At 40.0% G+C, this 16,251-nt stretch overlaps 2 protein-coding genes across 2 annotated transcripts in view; one reads left to right on the forward strand and one right to left on the reverse strand.

The window, feature by feature from the left end:
• The window catches only part of LOC136853488 (sortilin-related receptor-like), a 159,341-nt gene that overhangs the window by 131,065 nt on the left and 12,025 nt on the right, over positions 1 to 16,251 (forward strand). The gene's annotated exons all lie outside the window — the stretch shown is intronic.
• Positions 3,257 to 3,727, reverse strand: LOC136850709 (uncharacterized). The gene has a single exon (XM_067124579.1). The coding sequence runs from the start codon at positions 3,725 to 3,727 to the stop codon at positions 3,257 to 3,259; it is 471 nt and encodes a 156-aa protein (XP_066980680.1).

The following is a 16,251-nucleotide window of genomic DNA, read 5'->3' on the forward strand; positions in this document are numbered from 1 at the left end:
TGTAAGCATTAACCTTTTTTTTATAGTAATGAATACTGATAAACAAAGCTATCTTTGAGAGGCACAATAAAAAAAAATCAGTACCATTCCTAATCCCCTAACCTTCTTGGTAAAATCGTCCTTTTCTGATCCATTCCTTGCTACATGAAATGTCTCGGTCTAAAACCAGTGTTATGAACCTGTCCCCCTTCCATTCTGAAGTGCAAATAGAAGCCATCCTCATTATCCACAAAGTGTAATGAAGTAAGTGAAAAACCTATCTTATATGAATGAAGTTCTTATGAAAACCCAATAATCATTTACAGTATTACTTCCTTTAATGTAGTTTTAAGTTCAGGTGTTTTCAATGGCAGTTTTTGTTTAAAATTAAAGGGAAACAAAAATTGACATATGTCAGTTTCTGCATCTTTACATCAGTCAGTAACAGACGTTAAAGTGCCATAAAAACAGGAATCACTAAAGAAAAAAAGAGCTAAACCTACAGAAATTTTTTTTTAAATATATGTGAAATATACATTAGTGAAATGTACAGTATAAAATCATTTAAAAGCTTGAAAATGTCAAAAATAGTCTAATTTATATGACCTTTGGCTATACAGTATATATTTGATAGTTGTATGCAAGTTATTCCAGCGTTCATTCATCAGCCATAAGAATACAAAATGTCGGGAATTTCCTGGACATAAACCCCCCAAAAAACGTACTAACGAACTTGCAATCTTCGCACCTGCAACACGAAACACGTGGGCTACACAACTGCCCCCAACCTCAAAGAAATCACTGGAATTTAACCACAACTAACATAATGCCACCGCAGTATACAAACGCCTAAACAGTTACTGTTATCCAACCATTCTCACTACAATTACATAGGAGCACTCACAGTTGCTAATTATACACAAACCTTTAGGAGCCCAGCCCACACGTCCGTCACGAACGGGATTCCTAAAACGACAAGCGCGAGGTTATCGTTATCGGGCGACAGTCTCACTTCCCTGTGAGGGCAGTTGCTAATTGGGTTGATTTATTTTTACGTACTTGGGCTTAAGGACTTCAAACTTACAACAAACCACTCAAACAAGTAATAAGACGAAACATGACGTTGCATACTGCGGCCCGTACGTGCATTTCAGCAAAATGTGCAATAATAGTCGTGTTTATGACTTGTCTTGTCCAGTAAGTTCCTGCCATTCTGTAAGCCTCGTAGAATCGGCGGGAGTTTAAAGGGAAAAAATCCCGTGCACAGAATTTTTTGGCGAAATTCTCCACCCCCGAAAAAGGTAGGAAGATTCAGGTGGAACGTACTAGTCAAGCAAACTCTAAACAGACCATCCGCTAGAATTAGTCGTGGCCTTGTAAGAACTGGAGATTGAGTGACATACTGGCTGGGTGTTTACTGGGTTATTGGTAGTTCCTTACTGAGAGATGTACAGAATCTTCGAAGATGTTATCGACATCTACACACAGACATGTGAAAACAGAGGTAAAAGATTCAGACATCTGTGTTTGTCGGCAGACAAACAGATGGCGATATTGATAGACATAATAAACGTACAGTGTTAAAACATACATCAATGGAAAGGCCAGGAAATTCTACATATGGCCAATTGCATGAGATTCGAGACAGGATTAATGAATACAATGCAGTAGCATAATATATGTGAAATGGCGAGACGTTTGGCGTCTTCACAAACAGAAACATACACACAGTTTGATACGGAAGATTCGTTGGATCATTATGAGTACATGATTAGAATGCTTGCTTGGCAATGCAAGTAGTGGTGATTGTACATAAATCAAGACAACAATGGTTAGGGAGAAACAGACGGAAATATTATATAGTTTAAGTCGCGTTCCGTCAGAGAAAGAAAACGAGATGCTCTTGTTTTGTCTTGTCCACTCCGATGGATGACGAATGACGAACACACGAACACACATGTGTTTGGAAGAGACGGCGTCGGGCTCTTACAGCCTGAACTCGTCCGCAGCGCTACGAGACGAGGTCGGATCTCGACTACAGTACAATGACATGCAGAGTGATCACTCAAATGAAATTCAATACATACAATCAAAGAAAAATTCAATAGTAGACACATGCGTTACAGTACAATGTGCATAGCAATAGCAATTATGGACACAATGGGTGTCACTAGCAATGTAAATTAATGGAACATAGAAATCAATTCACTCAGCTAAGCAAGCTATCCGAGTAGTAATCAACAGAACATGTAATTTTGCTACAAAACCGACTAATTAAATTAAGAATTGCAACAATAAGGAAGTAGTCCCAAGTCGACCAATGAAGGTAAACTTAGTAATAAGGAGATTACATACATGGAAATGATTCAATTCAGTCAACACAAGGCAATGCCCTCATCAAGGCATTGTCGACATCAATACATAAGCATGAGATATCAAAAAACATCAGTTATAAGCATGAGACGTCAAAAAGCATCAATAATAAGCATGAGATGTCAAAAGCAAGGTCTCAGTAGAAATGGCTACATCACTAGTAATCAGTGATATAATACATGCAAGTACAAATGAGTATAGCAACTCAATGGCCTAATGCACCTCATGCAATGGCAAGATTCGCAGCTATCAAATGCAGTACAGTACATTAATTCTTTACCACTCGACCTTCGTATTTTGTCGTCTGTCATACAATTAAGAGATTTACTGCTCTGACTAGCAGCATACAGGTCGTGGTTTGTGCGACTTCGCACGCTCCATTCTAGTTTATACAAACTCACAATTGCTCCTGCGGAGTCTTGAGAGGAATCAACTCTCGTTCCTCTGGGTGATGTCGAATAATCACACTTCCTTCACTACTTTGGATGACCCTAGTAACCGCTCCTGTCGCATACTGAGGCACACCCACCTATGACCCTATGCCGTCAAATCCCTTTCCGACTTCCACACTTTACAGTTCGCCTCAGGCTGCGATGCCAACTATTACACAGTTCCATCCCAAATCCACTCTGCCATTCTCCGTCTCTGCTCAGTAGCAGGTCTTCTTCTCAGCCTCGATGCAGTCTGTTCCAACATTTCATTCTGATCCTGCCTATCATCACCTTCATCCCTATCACTAGCTGCCTCTCGATCATCGATCTTGAGTCTATCAGTCTGGTGCGTGATATTACCTGTCTCACTGTCATTATCACTATCATCACTCTGCACTCTTACCTGCATTCCAGTACCTTCTTCATCGGCTCATGCTCACTCAGCTCGACAGGCACAAGGTGTTCGACTGATCTCAAGTGCTCTTCTCCTTCAGAACCTTCACAGAACGTATCACCCCTTTCTCATCAGGATAAATCTCTTCTATTCGTCCCAGGGGCCACTGACTTCTCTTGCCGTTGTCGGCCTTTACCAGCACGTCTCTGACGTGCAGCAGAGTTGGCGTTCCTTCTTTGCAATCGTGTCTCTCTTGAAGAGATTTCAAATACCCGTCCCTCCAGAGGGTCTTGAACCTCTCCAGAGTCTCTGTTAGACGGACATATTCGTGACAAAGCTGTCGGGTGGTTAATGTGGCAAACATTTCTTCGTGAGGCACTACGGGAGGCAACAGGCGAATCACATCGCCCCGGATGAGATGGGAAGGTGTCAGGACCTCGTTTTCCCTGGTATCACCAGCGTACATCAGCGGTCTGTTATTAATCACCGCCTCTTCTTCCTTGATGAGGGTCCTCAGCTGCTCCACTGAGAAGATGGTGTGTCGCAACATTGTGGCGAGGGTCCTCTCAAAGAAACCCCCCTTCTAGGGAGATCGTGGGGGTCTGAAATGTCCATCGAATCCTGCGCTCACACAGGAATTGTTGAGTGACGTCCTCCTCGTATACCTCATGCTGCTCTGAACACCATGGCATTGTTGCTGTATATCCTCGATGGAGCGCCAGGGGTTGCAGCGAATCTTCGTAGTAGTAGTACAAAGGTGTCTGCATCCAGCCCGCTGCGGTAGTCAGTGTATACTGCACGGCTGGCCAGACAGGTGATGATGAGGAGGTGTCCTACCCGCCTCTGTAACCTTCAAAGGGCCCGAGTGGTCTACTCCCACTTTCTCGAATGGGCTAAGCAGTCGAACTTGATCGGCTGGGAGTGGAGGAGGCTGCCGTCGTTGTAGAAGAGGCTTGAAGGCGATATTACAAGCTTTGCACCTTCTTACTACGCCCTTGGCCAATGATCTCAAACTTGGCATCCAACATTCCTGCTGGTAAAGGGTCATTAGTATATTTACACCACAGTGCATGTGTGTTACATGAAGGTGCTCTAGATAAAGCACAGCTAGTCTTCCTTTATGGGGCAATAACACCAGCTGGCTTTTACATGGCTCGTTGTTCAACAATCGATTACTAGAATGAATGATTCCTTCTCTCAAAGCCTTGGAGGAGGCGTTGAAAACTATGCAGAGAGGTGTCGTAAGACTTTCCTTTTTAACGCCAAAATGGGGGAGATAATAGCCCCCTACCTTTGTGCTCTGGACTTCCTCTATGAAGCCAGCTTCTAAGTAAGTCTGAAGGACTTTTTCATAATCCCTATGGTAACTCTCATCTTTTGCGAAATATCACTCTAATGAATGCAAGTGGGCAAGGGCTGTGTTATAGTTGTTACTTGGTCTGTCTGACCTGCAGAAAGGTAGACTAACTAGGTAACCTTGCTCAGTTTTCTGTATACTTTCGATAACTTTGTCAACGGCAGCACGTTCTGAGACCATAAACTGTTCATGTGGAGCGATTCCTATCGTGTCCAACCTCCACCAGATGTCTACATCAGGTTCACATTCTACTATTCTACATATCCTCAAGGTACAAACTTTAGTTACATTAACTCCCTGCAAAGCCCACTGAGGTACCCTCCCATAAGGCGTGATCCCACTATGTGTGACAAAAACACTCATCCCGTCAATTTTATCCATACCAGTTACAAGGTAATTAAAATAATCTGCCCCAATCAACAAGTTTACATTCTTCAACACATCCACTTTAATTTCAACATCAGCCATTTCCCAAATGATTCTTTATGTTGACAAGTCCAATGTTGTGGATTGGAATGTTCATGTTATCATGTACTGTACTACTAACTTTGTGCAGACCACCCTCTTTCGCAGGTGAATACAACACGCGACTACATCAAACTCTCCCTTTACTACTTGAGACCCAAATGGTGCAATGGTCAGTGCCATGCGCTTGATGACAGGTAACTTTAATTTGCATGTCAGCCAACTAGAAATAAAGCTGCGTTGACTGCCAGTATCTAAAAACATGCGCGCTGTGTGAGGTACCTCTTTCGAGTACAAAGTTGCCGTAGCTGTAGGCAACAAGGTTACTGACAACTCGACTGAAGGCTGATTCTTTACAGTTTTGGCATTTACACAGTTTCTCATTTTTTTATTTGAGTGAGTGTCCTCGAATTTACGTTAGCTCTATTCCCCGGGTGTTCTTGCCCTCGATTAGTTACTGGTTGTAACAATACATGAGGTGGCAACTGTCTGGTGGTAGGTTGGTTGGACAAACTCGTGCCGTGTCTCGTATCACTATTCAGCTTTCACAAATGAAACTGTGGTGTCTGGCATTACACAATTTACAATTTTCTTTACTGCTACAAGTCTTACTGCTATGGCCTTAACGAAACAATTAAAACAACGTTGCGATATGACTGGTTGTTGTTTCTTCGCAGCGGCATTAGGATACTTGGTAGAATTAAAGGGTGAATGATTTCCATTACAAAGTGGACATGCTTTGTTACGTGAAGCATTTGAGTCTAACACAGAATTCTGCCTTTCGTTATCTAGACTTTCCCCCCCTCTGAAGGACATCGTCTTCCATGCTACGAATAAGGAAATCAAGTGCAGTGAACAATTCATTTGGACCAAAATCACACTTTCGCAAATATGCAACGACTTTCTGATAAACTTGCCCCTGAGACAATTTTTGACAAATTGCTCCTTAGACAATTTTTGACAAATTGCTCCTTAGACAATTTTTGACAAATTAGGCTCAATAGCATTCCTTGGTCTAATGCAGACCCACACAGTCTCTTGATTTGCTCGATCAGTATGGTCAATTCAATACGGAAGGCTTTTAATTCCTTACAATTACATTTCGGCACAAAAAGATCAGCTAACCGCCGATGCAAGATTACCAAGGTCTGATGGTCGATTCCATAATATTTTTTCAGCAACTCCCACGCTACTTCGTAATTTCCCGCCGTTACACTTAGAGATTGCACCACTCTAAGTGGCTCGCCGTCCAGGGATCCCAACAGATACATAAACTTTGCCACGTTGTCAGTGTCTGTGCGTTTATGGACATGTACGTCAAATAATTTTTGGAAGTTACTGAACTTGTCCATCTCTCCCTTGAACGTGGGCAGAGGCAATTCCTTCAATTTAGGCAGTCGGGTTGTGGGTTGGTTTGCAGGTGTAAGAGTCCTAATTCGACTCATGAGTAGTGTGGTCATTCTCGCTGCTCGATTGAATGATTGCCGCACTTGATCATGCATTAATATTTCTAATTTGCTCGTATTAGATGTGTACAAAGTTTTCAACTGCTGTTCGTTAGCTTGAATTCTGTTCAACAAGTTCTGATACACAGTGACATGATGTGACTCGAGGAGTATCCCTGAGTACATACCAGATCGTCATCTAGGAGGACCAAGATGGCTTCCATTTGGGCTTCATTGCTGGCCACCATTTTGTGAATGTGTGGGAGGGTGACTACTTATTTATGTTAACTTAAACTGTTAAGTGAAAAAAGAAGTGTACTTGGCAAACAATTCAAAGGGGTTAAAAGGAAATGATGCCAGCCCAAGTTACTCTCACCAAACACAGCCCCCTGTTCTCCTATTAACTCTGGTGTACTCGTTCGCCTCAGATGAGTCTTATTATTCGGTTCAAGAATACGCCTCTGATATGAGTATCAAAGTGCATGTGGTCGGACGTTCTTCCAGCTCGATAACCTACAGGGTTCATTGAAATGTGGTGTACGTCATAATGTTTTCTACGTGCCCAATACTGGCAGATTCTTGTGTTCAGAATCTTTACTCAGGCATTATACTCAGATGGATTTATATGAAAACGGTTCGTTTCACTATACAGTATAGCTATTCTTCGGTGTTACAAATGGCCACAGTTGTAGTGATTGGTCTGACTCTTTCAGTGAATACCTTGAGTCTATCCCACATGTTATCTGCAGATTCCATAGCTAAATCATTCCCCCCGAGGTACACAACAGCTAAATTGTACCTCCTATTCCAGAAGGGAAGCTCGGTAGATTCTAGGCTAGCTATCAGGCCTCTGGGCCTACGGTAAATTTCAATTTCTACGCCCTCATTCTCGGGCAAATGGGCTGGCAACTGTGAGTGCCCTACCACCAAAACTCAGAATACCATGCCTTGCCCAACCTCCCACGGGGGACTAGCACTTGGGTTGATCCGGTTCGAAGGACCACTAAAATATCGGGAATTTCCTAGGCAGACGTCACTGTATATTCGTTGTGCCGATAGACTGCACGATCAACCACGAACTACGAAAGTGACTTAGCTCCCATGCAAGGATAAATGAGTCACATATCAGGTTTTTTCAGGACGTCTTCGATAACAGATCCCATTGTGTCTCCTGATTTCTGACATTTAGTGAATTTTATTTCCTCAGAAAACATTTTGTTATTCTTAAGATCCACATCAAATTCCAGGAATCTAAAAATTATGTTTGTCATACATATTTCCAAGGCCAGTTCCCTGCCATGGAAAGATTTATTAGGTCCGTATCCTCCACATCCAGATGATACCATTTCATGGGATAACGGGTCAAGGTTATCATTTCCTTTGTCGTATTTTGCTTTATCACTGACAAATTCAATATCCCTACCTAGCAAAAAGTTTTTCAGTCTCATTAAAAATGAACTGCATTGGGATGATCATGTGAAGTCTGCCAAATGTATCCAAAAAACTTTGTCTTCAGTCTTGATTTAATTTCCGAGTCATAATAAAAGAAATGCCATGACTTTTTTAACGTTATGTAGCCCAATCATTGAGTGGCAAGATAATATCACACCTTTTTGAAATTTACAAAGGTAATTAAATTCGGGGTTCTTTGCCCTAATTCCAGCCCTTTGTTGGCCGAGTCAGTTGAGCTTCAGACTGTCACTCGATGGGCCAGAGTTCAATTCCCGCGGCCGGCTGATGAAGAGTTAGAGGAATTTATTTCTGGTGATAGAAATTAATTTCTCGCTATAATGTGGTTCGGATTCCACAATAAGCTGTAGGTCCCGTTGCTAAGTAACCAATTGGTTCTTAGCCACGTAAAATAAGTCTAATCCTTCGGGCCAACCCTAGGAGATCTGTTAATCAGCTCAGTGGTCTGGTAAAACTAAGGTATACTTAACTTTTTTTTTACCCTAATTCCTAGCTTAACATCAATCATTTTTTGTAAAGCACTTTTCTGGCTATCCAGATTTATCCCAAATGCATTGCGGGCTTTTATGTCACCGAACTTCATAGAAGAATTTAGGACATCGAACCATTTATCCACTGTAGCTATAAAATCGGCAGTTTCCTTCCAGTTGTTGCTCTCTCTCTAGTAAGCCCCTTTCTCCTATAAATACAGTGCCTTTGCACATGAATTTGAAAGTAGCTGTAGCCTACAGCATACTGTACATGCTGCCCTTGTAAGCCACTTACATTGATATGTCATTAATTTTATATGCTAAAGCATACTCTGACAGTTTTTATTAGCATTTCACGGATACACGAATCAGATACACTATTTACATTTTCCATAAGAAAACCGTGGTCCAAAAAAGATTTATAATTAACTTTATCAAATGGGGAGTATCAGCAAATATGAACACTCTCCTATCAGCACATGGGTTTTTGGAAAAAAATTTCAGGGTTAAGGGGATCAATCCCGAATTCTTTCCAAACCCACAAATTACTAGGTCCAAGATCGTGGACAATTGCCACAATGGCAAAGCCAGCTTTAACAACATTTATAATAATATCAGTCAGTTTTTTTTATGCACATTGGAGTCATCATATTGGTAGTATGTGGGTTGTTCCCAGCTTCCAGTCAAACCTCTTAACATAACTACTTGACTTTATCATGAGGTTCATATAAAACATCCATCCCTTTGTTATAATGACACTTACTAGCCATATTCATTTCATCAAATGAAATTACGGCAAGTTGTTCTGGTTCCGTCATTGTTTCTGATTTTGCCTTTTGACCAAAAGAATAGGTATACAGTATTAGGTATCAGATTTCAAAAAAGACGGTATTAAGAGTTGCACACAAGGTTGTATGCTTTGAAAAACATATGGAATATTCAAGAGTTATCGTAGGAATAGTCAAGCAGAGGTAGATTAATAGTGCCAAAAACTATACCAGGAAAATTAAGGAAAGCACACAGGACATTAATCCACCACGCACCAGCATCGATAATGCAGCGTCTATTCAATGCGCTACCAGCTCATCTGAGGAACATAACAGGAGTGAGCGTAGATGTGTTTAAGAATAAGCTCGACAAATATCTAAGATACATCCCAGACCATCCAAGACTGGAAGATGCAAAATATACCGGAAGATGCGTTAGCAACTCTCTGGTAGACATCAAAGGTGCCTCACACTGAGGGACCTGGGGCAACCCGAACGAATTGTAAGGTCTGTAAGGTAAGGTAAGGTCTCTCTCTCTCTCTCTCTCTCTCTCTCTCTCTCTCTCTCTCTCTCTCTCTCTCTCTCTAGGCAATTAACTGAAAACTAAATGACAAACGTTCGATCTTTCGTCGAAGACGACATGAAGGGATGATATGGGAATGTTTGGGTCGAAGCAGAGAGAGAGAGAGACGACGTGTGTTTACTTAATCCTTCCCACACCTAGGGTCCTATGATTGACGTCACAAAAGTTCCACCTACTGTATATGCGCTGAGCTGACCTCAGAGTATATTTAAAGGACTTTGACTCAACCTATGCCTCTGTAGAGTGACTTAATTAATATTGCTGATAATCCTGTTTGGTGCCACAAACCCAAAAAATTAGCCATCTTATCTTTTTTTACACTGATAAGATATATTCCTTATCATCCTCGTGTTTGTCTGAAAAGACTATTATCGATTGACACTTCTCGGCAATAATTTAGTGTGCACATATTTGTATAGTATGTAAATGTGTGTTAGTCACTGTACTTGTATTCACGGACAGAGTTTTTGTGTGGAAAGTATAGTGAAAAGTTAACTTTCATTTCTGACTGAATTGACATTGGTAAACGTGTTTGCCAGTCGACTAAGCTGTTGGGTTTATTAATTGCTTGTAGGAAAGCTTGCCAATTAACTGACGAATTGGTGTATTTTTTGACTGGCTGAATCGTTTTAGTTGACTAAATAACATTGTTTGAAAGCTAGTAGTGTTTTTGGCTTATATGCCCCAAAAGACTTGGTTGGTGCATTAATAGTGACACCCTCGAAAGTAACCTTTTCTCGGGTAATCAAACCTGCATTTGGTTAGTGTTGAGAGAGGATATTGTACAATATTTCAAGTAAATGTATATCTCTCTCCCTTAAAATAATTATTGGTTCATGTTTGTCACTATTCCAAAACTGAGTTTATGAAATTGATAGGAGACTGAAGAAGTGTATGAGTATGCAATCAATACCAAGGAAGAATATTGTATTGTATAAAAATTATTATATATCTCCCCACCCACAAAGGAAGTTTGATGTTCTCGTCGCTTTTCAAAAACAGACAACGGATAGAGTTCAGCGAATTGTTTAGAACAATTGTTGAAAATTTGAGGAGCAATAGGTTTTTATCTTAATAGGTAATTTTAAAATAGTTATGAGGGAAAAAGACGAAAGAATCATCGGAAGCCATTTCTCTCTCTCTCTCTCTCTCAGAAGCCAAATTACTTTTCAAGTACAATAGGATGATATTGACAAGATTGTTAGTTACCCATGATCAGCCAAGTGGCCATCGGCTCCACTGACCACTGTAGTTGGTACGCCGCATAACTAATGATCATATTCTCAATTTGGACGTTTATTGCTTTCCCACTTTATTCCCTAAGTTCTACTTCATAATGTACTACTAATCATTCTGACTGTGGTTTGTAAGAAAATGTCCTATTTTTAATTTCAATAGATTTCTCCATAGCTATACTCCTCCACTTGGGTCCCCGGGGGTGGGTGGTAGTGCCATCAGTGCATCTCATGCGGTGCACTGCAGGCATTACTTAGGGTCTTTGCGGCATCCCTTCGCCCCTTAGCTGCAACCCCTTTCATTCATTTGACTGTACTTCGTTCATATTCTCTTTCTTTTTACTTTCCACCCTCTCCTAACAATTGTTTCATAGTGCAACTGCAAGCTTCTTCTCCTGTTGCCCCTTTCAAACTTTTAACTGTCAGTGTCCATTTCAGCACTGATTGACCTCATAGGTCCCAGCGCTTGGCCTTTGGCTTAAATTCTATATTCTGTTGTATTCCACTTTGGTTGGCAGGAATTTGCAAATCCGTTTTCTTTAACACCTTGGTTAATTTACAAAATTTACAATGATCAGACAGACTGAGCCCCACTCGGGTATTTCCTCTTTGGTTCTGGCTTCCTTTGGGTGGTTTGAAGTCGTCCACACTAAATAATCATTGTTATTTTGACTTAACAGAAGCATTATACACGCAGTGTGGAGACTAACTTGACAGCTATCCCCATGCATGGCCGTCAGCTGTTCTCTGTATTGTATCAGGACAACAGTGTAGACCTCCAAGTTCTTGTAAGCCTTTGTCTCTTCCTAGCCATTAGTCCTAGGCCTCCCGGCTCCGTGGTGGGTGGGGGGTAGTTCTGTCAGTGCACCTCACGCGGTGTACTGTAGGCATTACTTCAGGTTCTTTGCAGCGTCCCTTTGGCCCCTAGCTGCAATGCGTTTCCTTCCTTTTGCTGTATCTCAATTCATATTCTCTTTCTTCCATCTTACTTTCCACCCTGTCCTAACAATTGTTTCAACACTATTTTCAGCTCTGAATGATATCTTAGGTCCCAGCGTTTGACCTTTGGCCTAAATTTATATTCCAATCCAATCTTAGGTCTCCCAGGTTCTATCTCACGTGTGAGTAATGTGTCTGCCATTAATTTCCAAGCAGCAAACGGCCCTCATCAAGAACTGTCTCAAATTTGTTCAGAATTAGTTTTCTTGCAAACTAATGTTTTCTAATATATCTCTTGATCAAATCCTTTTCAGGAAAAAGTAGGGTTGTAAATGTAATGTTGTAGTTTATAGTGAATAGGTAAGTAGTTAGCTAGAGTTTACTTGTGGCCTTGCAAACCTTGAATCAGTTTTGACATCCTGACCCCATCCCTAAAGTTTATCATTATTAGTAAATCCCCTTTACAAATTCATCTTTCTGTTTTGTTTTTCAAGTGATTGAAGATAACCATGAAATTGGTCCTGGGTTTTGAAAAGTGTTTGATAAGAACTGATTACCTGCTAATATTAGCTAAAACATGGAATTACAAAGATTATCCATGTAGAATTGAAGAAGAGAATAAGTTGTAGGTAAGGTCCTGAGTTTGTAGTCACATGTTGTTTGTTTTACCCCTGGAGTAATTATCTGTTCCTGGGTCATCAGAATCACAGTAATGATAATCCATTAGGAAAAGTCTCCATGGACATTAGACACAAGTGAAATCTGTGGGACTTCTGATTCACTTCATGATTTGTGACAGGATTCACAGCAGTAAAGGGCTCTGCATCCTGCCGCCAGGCATTTTACTGAATGCTTATTATCATTAATGTTTAATAATTATTTTTATGATTATTCAAACAGCAGAAACATTTAATTGTAAAACCATAAAGTTATTGATTTCCAAATATAACTTCCACTGCATACAATGTCATTATGTGGAATGGTAAGAAAAGAGACTAAATGTAAGTGAAAATAAGATATAAAATAAATGAATATAAATTTGGTACTGAATGATCTTGTGGTTCACTTTACCAGGCTTATGGTCTAAAAGCCAGATTCCATCTGTGAGGTTTTCCTCCTGTTACACCTTTGTAACCTTTTACTCTCAATTTTCCCTTCAGCGCTGAATGACCTTATAGGTCCCAGTGCTTGACCTTCAGCCTAAATTGTATGTTCTATTCTATTCTCTTCAAGAATAAAGTCGTCAGAAAGACCATTGTATGATTTTAACAGTAAAAGAAAGAGATGACTTGTGCTGCTAGGTAGTTTGGCAGTGTGGCACCTAAAAAGAATGTGAGTGTGCTAATGAAAGTTTCTTGTTAAAGATAGTTGTCAAACAGGATGCCCATTAGCAATGATCTTGGCCATAATTACTGTTTTTAGGTAAAAGGAAACCACTGGGTGAAGCAGTCTTATTTCAAAAAGATCAAGATCCTGGAAAGCTGTTGGAAGCTACTTCCATGTTGGCAGCAGAGCTATATTCCAGCGAAGGCTTTTATGTTTATGATATTATTACTAGCAGTTTTTCTTAAATGGAAGTCAAGAGAATATTACAGTTTATGGCACCTTCAAATATGTATTTTTAATGACTATTAAATATATTTTTTTCTAAACAAATTTTGCTTACAAAGAATTGCTTGTAATTGGCCAGTCTCCGGTCACAAATTTGCTCAGATGTTGCAATCCCTCTTGAAAGAAAGAAAGAAAAAAAAAAACTGCTGTCAGATGGAAGTACTGCTTGTAGTTGAGCTGATCCTAGGGTATCAAATAAGTAAGTCTCATCCTTTCTGTCTCATTAGGAGGGTGTTGCTATCAGTGAACCTCACAGGGTGCACTTTTGGCATTACCACAGTCTTTACAGCTTCCCTGTAGTCCATGGCCGCACCCATTCTTTTGCCCTTTTCTCTGCCCGTTTCCATTTTCATTCTTCCATCTCACTATCCAACTTCTCAATTACTTCATGGTGCAACTGTGGGAGATATCCTTTTAAATCTTGTACTTTGTCTCATTTACTTCTTGGGTTTCTATATCACCAGTTCCTTTTTTCAAGGTATTGAGGATGATTGAGGAGATGCTATTACTGGGATTGGAGTTCATATTTGAAGCTAGGAATGGCTTGAACTTACGGAGTATTAATATGCCTTGAAGGCAGAACTATTTAAGATCCTATGGTAGGATTCCAAAAGTGGAATGAACTTGGGTCTTAGTGTAGGATTCCAAAAGTGGAATGAACTTGGGGATAAGACTCCTGGTATTAAAATTTGTCTGGTTGGAGTGGGGATGATTGTAGTCTTTTAATAATCTTGATCTCAACAATCAGTTAAGGCTTACACTTGCGCCAATCTTATTGTGTTGGTGCTATACCCTCAGTATTGGGCAGGGTGGACATTTTGGAGTCCATTATTACCAGTCCCATTGGTGAAGAAATGAACTTCATGAATTTGTTTCATCCCTTTGCCACCTGCATATGGACCATATATGCCAAAGACTTAGCATTTTGATGGCCATTATGTGACGACTGTCCAATCCTCTGGGTCCGAGGGTATTGTTGATGAAGTGCCCCAGTCTCAGGGATTCTAGGGACTGATTTCACCTGAGGCTAAGCGGAGGGTTGGTAGGTGTATCTCAGCCAAGATTATTGGGGAGATTAAGTTAAAAGAGTTGTTGAGATTTTAAATTTGGCTTTCTATAAGAAGTTCAAGGCATATAATTTCACAGTAAAGGGTTTTGATGTTATAATTGTGTGTAAAATTTTTACCAACGTCTTTTAGAATTTTATCTGAGGTCCTATGAAGCTTATATCTGCGTAATGATTCTGGTATCAGTGACTGAGTTTTGAGAATTTGGTTGATGACCATTTCTTGGGTGGTCAGAGGAACATAAAATCCTGCATTAAGCTACTAGAAGAGCACTGACTAGATGTTGCAGACAAAACACTGAGGAAAATCTAATAAATTATAAGAAGTGCAGAATCTGATTTTGGTAGGTAATTAAGGCAGCATGTTAATGCTCATGATCAGTATTGTGTCGAACCTAAGCAGCAAAAAAAAAAGAGAAAAATAGCATGAAATGTTACTCCAATGCAACCTTCAGTTTAAAAAGGTTAATGGACAGAAAGTGACAAGTTTTTCAAAAGTAAGTAATCCTTTTGCGGGGCATTTTGCTATTGTCTTCCATAGATCAAATAGATCAGTAATTAGGGACAGAAACTAAAAGTGCTTAACTTCCAAACTGTCAAGACTCTGCAGTATAAGTATGATTTGATTTACATTCAAATAGCATCATGTTTACTATAGCCTTTTTTCCAAGACATAAGTATATTTTTTGTTTGTATGTCATGTACTTCTTACTAAATTACTTTTTTGGTTGTGAATTGATGTATGATGTCAGGAAAATGACAGTTAAGTAAGCATTATAGATTATATGAAGGTTATGTAATTTCAAAAATAGAATGACTGGTTTTAGTATCATTGCGGTTATCAGTGATGTAATTTGTTAGTTTTAAGGTAGAATAAAACAAGTTTGGGTTGCACTGTTTTAAGATGTTTTTAAACATAGTGATTTTTTACTACTGAATCTAAAATTATAATGTATTTTTTAAATTGTTCATGAATGTTATCGTTCAATATTTATTTTTGCATTTCGCAGTAGTAGTGTTTCCATGGTGTGCTTTACAACATTTTTTACCCAGATCTTATCTTTAGTTTCTTTTCTGTGGAGGGTGTAGAATTTTCGGATGTTGCCCCTTGGCTGCCTTTCCCCTGGACTTGTGCATTTCATAGATTGTATTGTGCCCTTTTTTATGACAATGCAGGTATAAATATATACTGTATATATACAGGCAGTCCCCAGGTTATGTCGGACTTGGCTTAAGTTGTTCTGAGGTTACGTCGCTCTTCAAATATATTCATAAAAAATGATTTCCTGGGTTACAGCGCATGTTCCAGGTTTACATCGCCAGTCTGATGGAAGACTGGAACTTTAACCCTTAAACGCCGACAGGACGTATTGTACGTCGACTAAAATTGTCTGTCGGGTGCCAAGTGGATGTACGGTACATCGACTACAAAAAAGTTTGTTTAAATATTCGCGGAAAAATAGTTATGGGCCTAGTTTGCAAAATATTTTAAATCACGCGCCTTGAGGGATGCTGGGAGTTCACGGATCACTGCTGTTGTTTTGTTTAGAAGCGTTACCCAGCTGCGCATGCACAAATTTCTTTCTTCTCGCACTACAAAGAATCAGCGATGCATCTCAGAACTTCTTTCGTCACTTTGTCGTAATTTTTGCACCGTTTTATATTA

The sequence above is a fragment of the Macrobrachium rosenbergii genome, chromosome 3, assembly GCF_040412425.1.
Source record: "Macrobrachium rosenbergii isolate ZJJX-2024 chromosome 3, ASM4041242v1, whole genome shotgun sequence".
Classification (NCBI taxonomy): Eukaryota; Metazoa; Arthropoda; class Malacostraca; order Decapoda; family Palaemonidae; genus Macrobrachium; species Macrobrachium rosenbergii.

Excerpts from the sequence above, each read along its gene's own strand:
- LOC136850709 (XM_067124579.1), bottom strand. The coding sequence starts at position 3,727 with ATGTTGCGACACACCATCTTCTCAGTGGAGCAGCTGAGGACCCTCATC.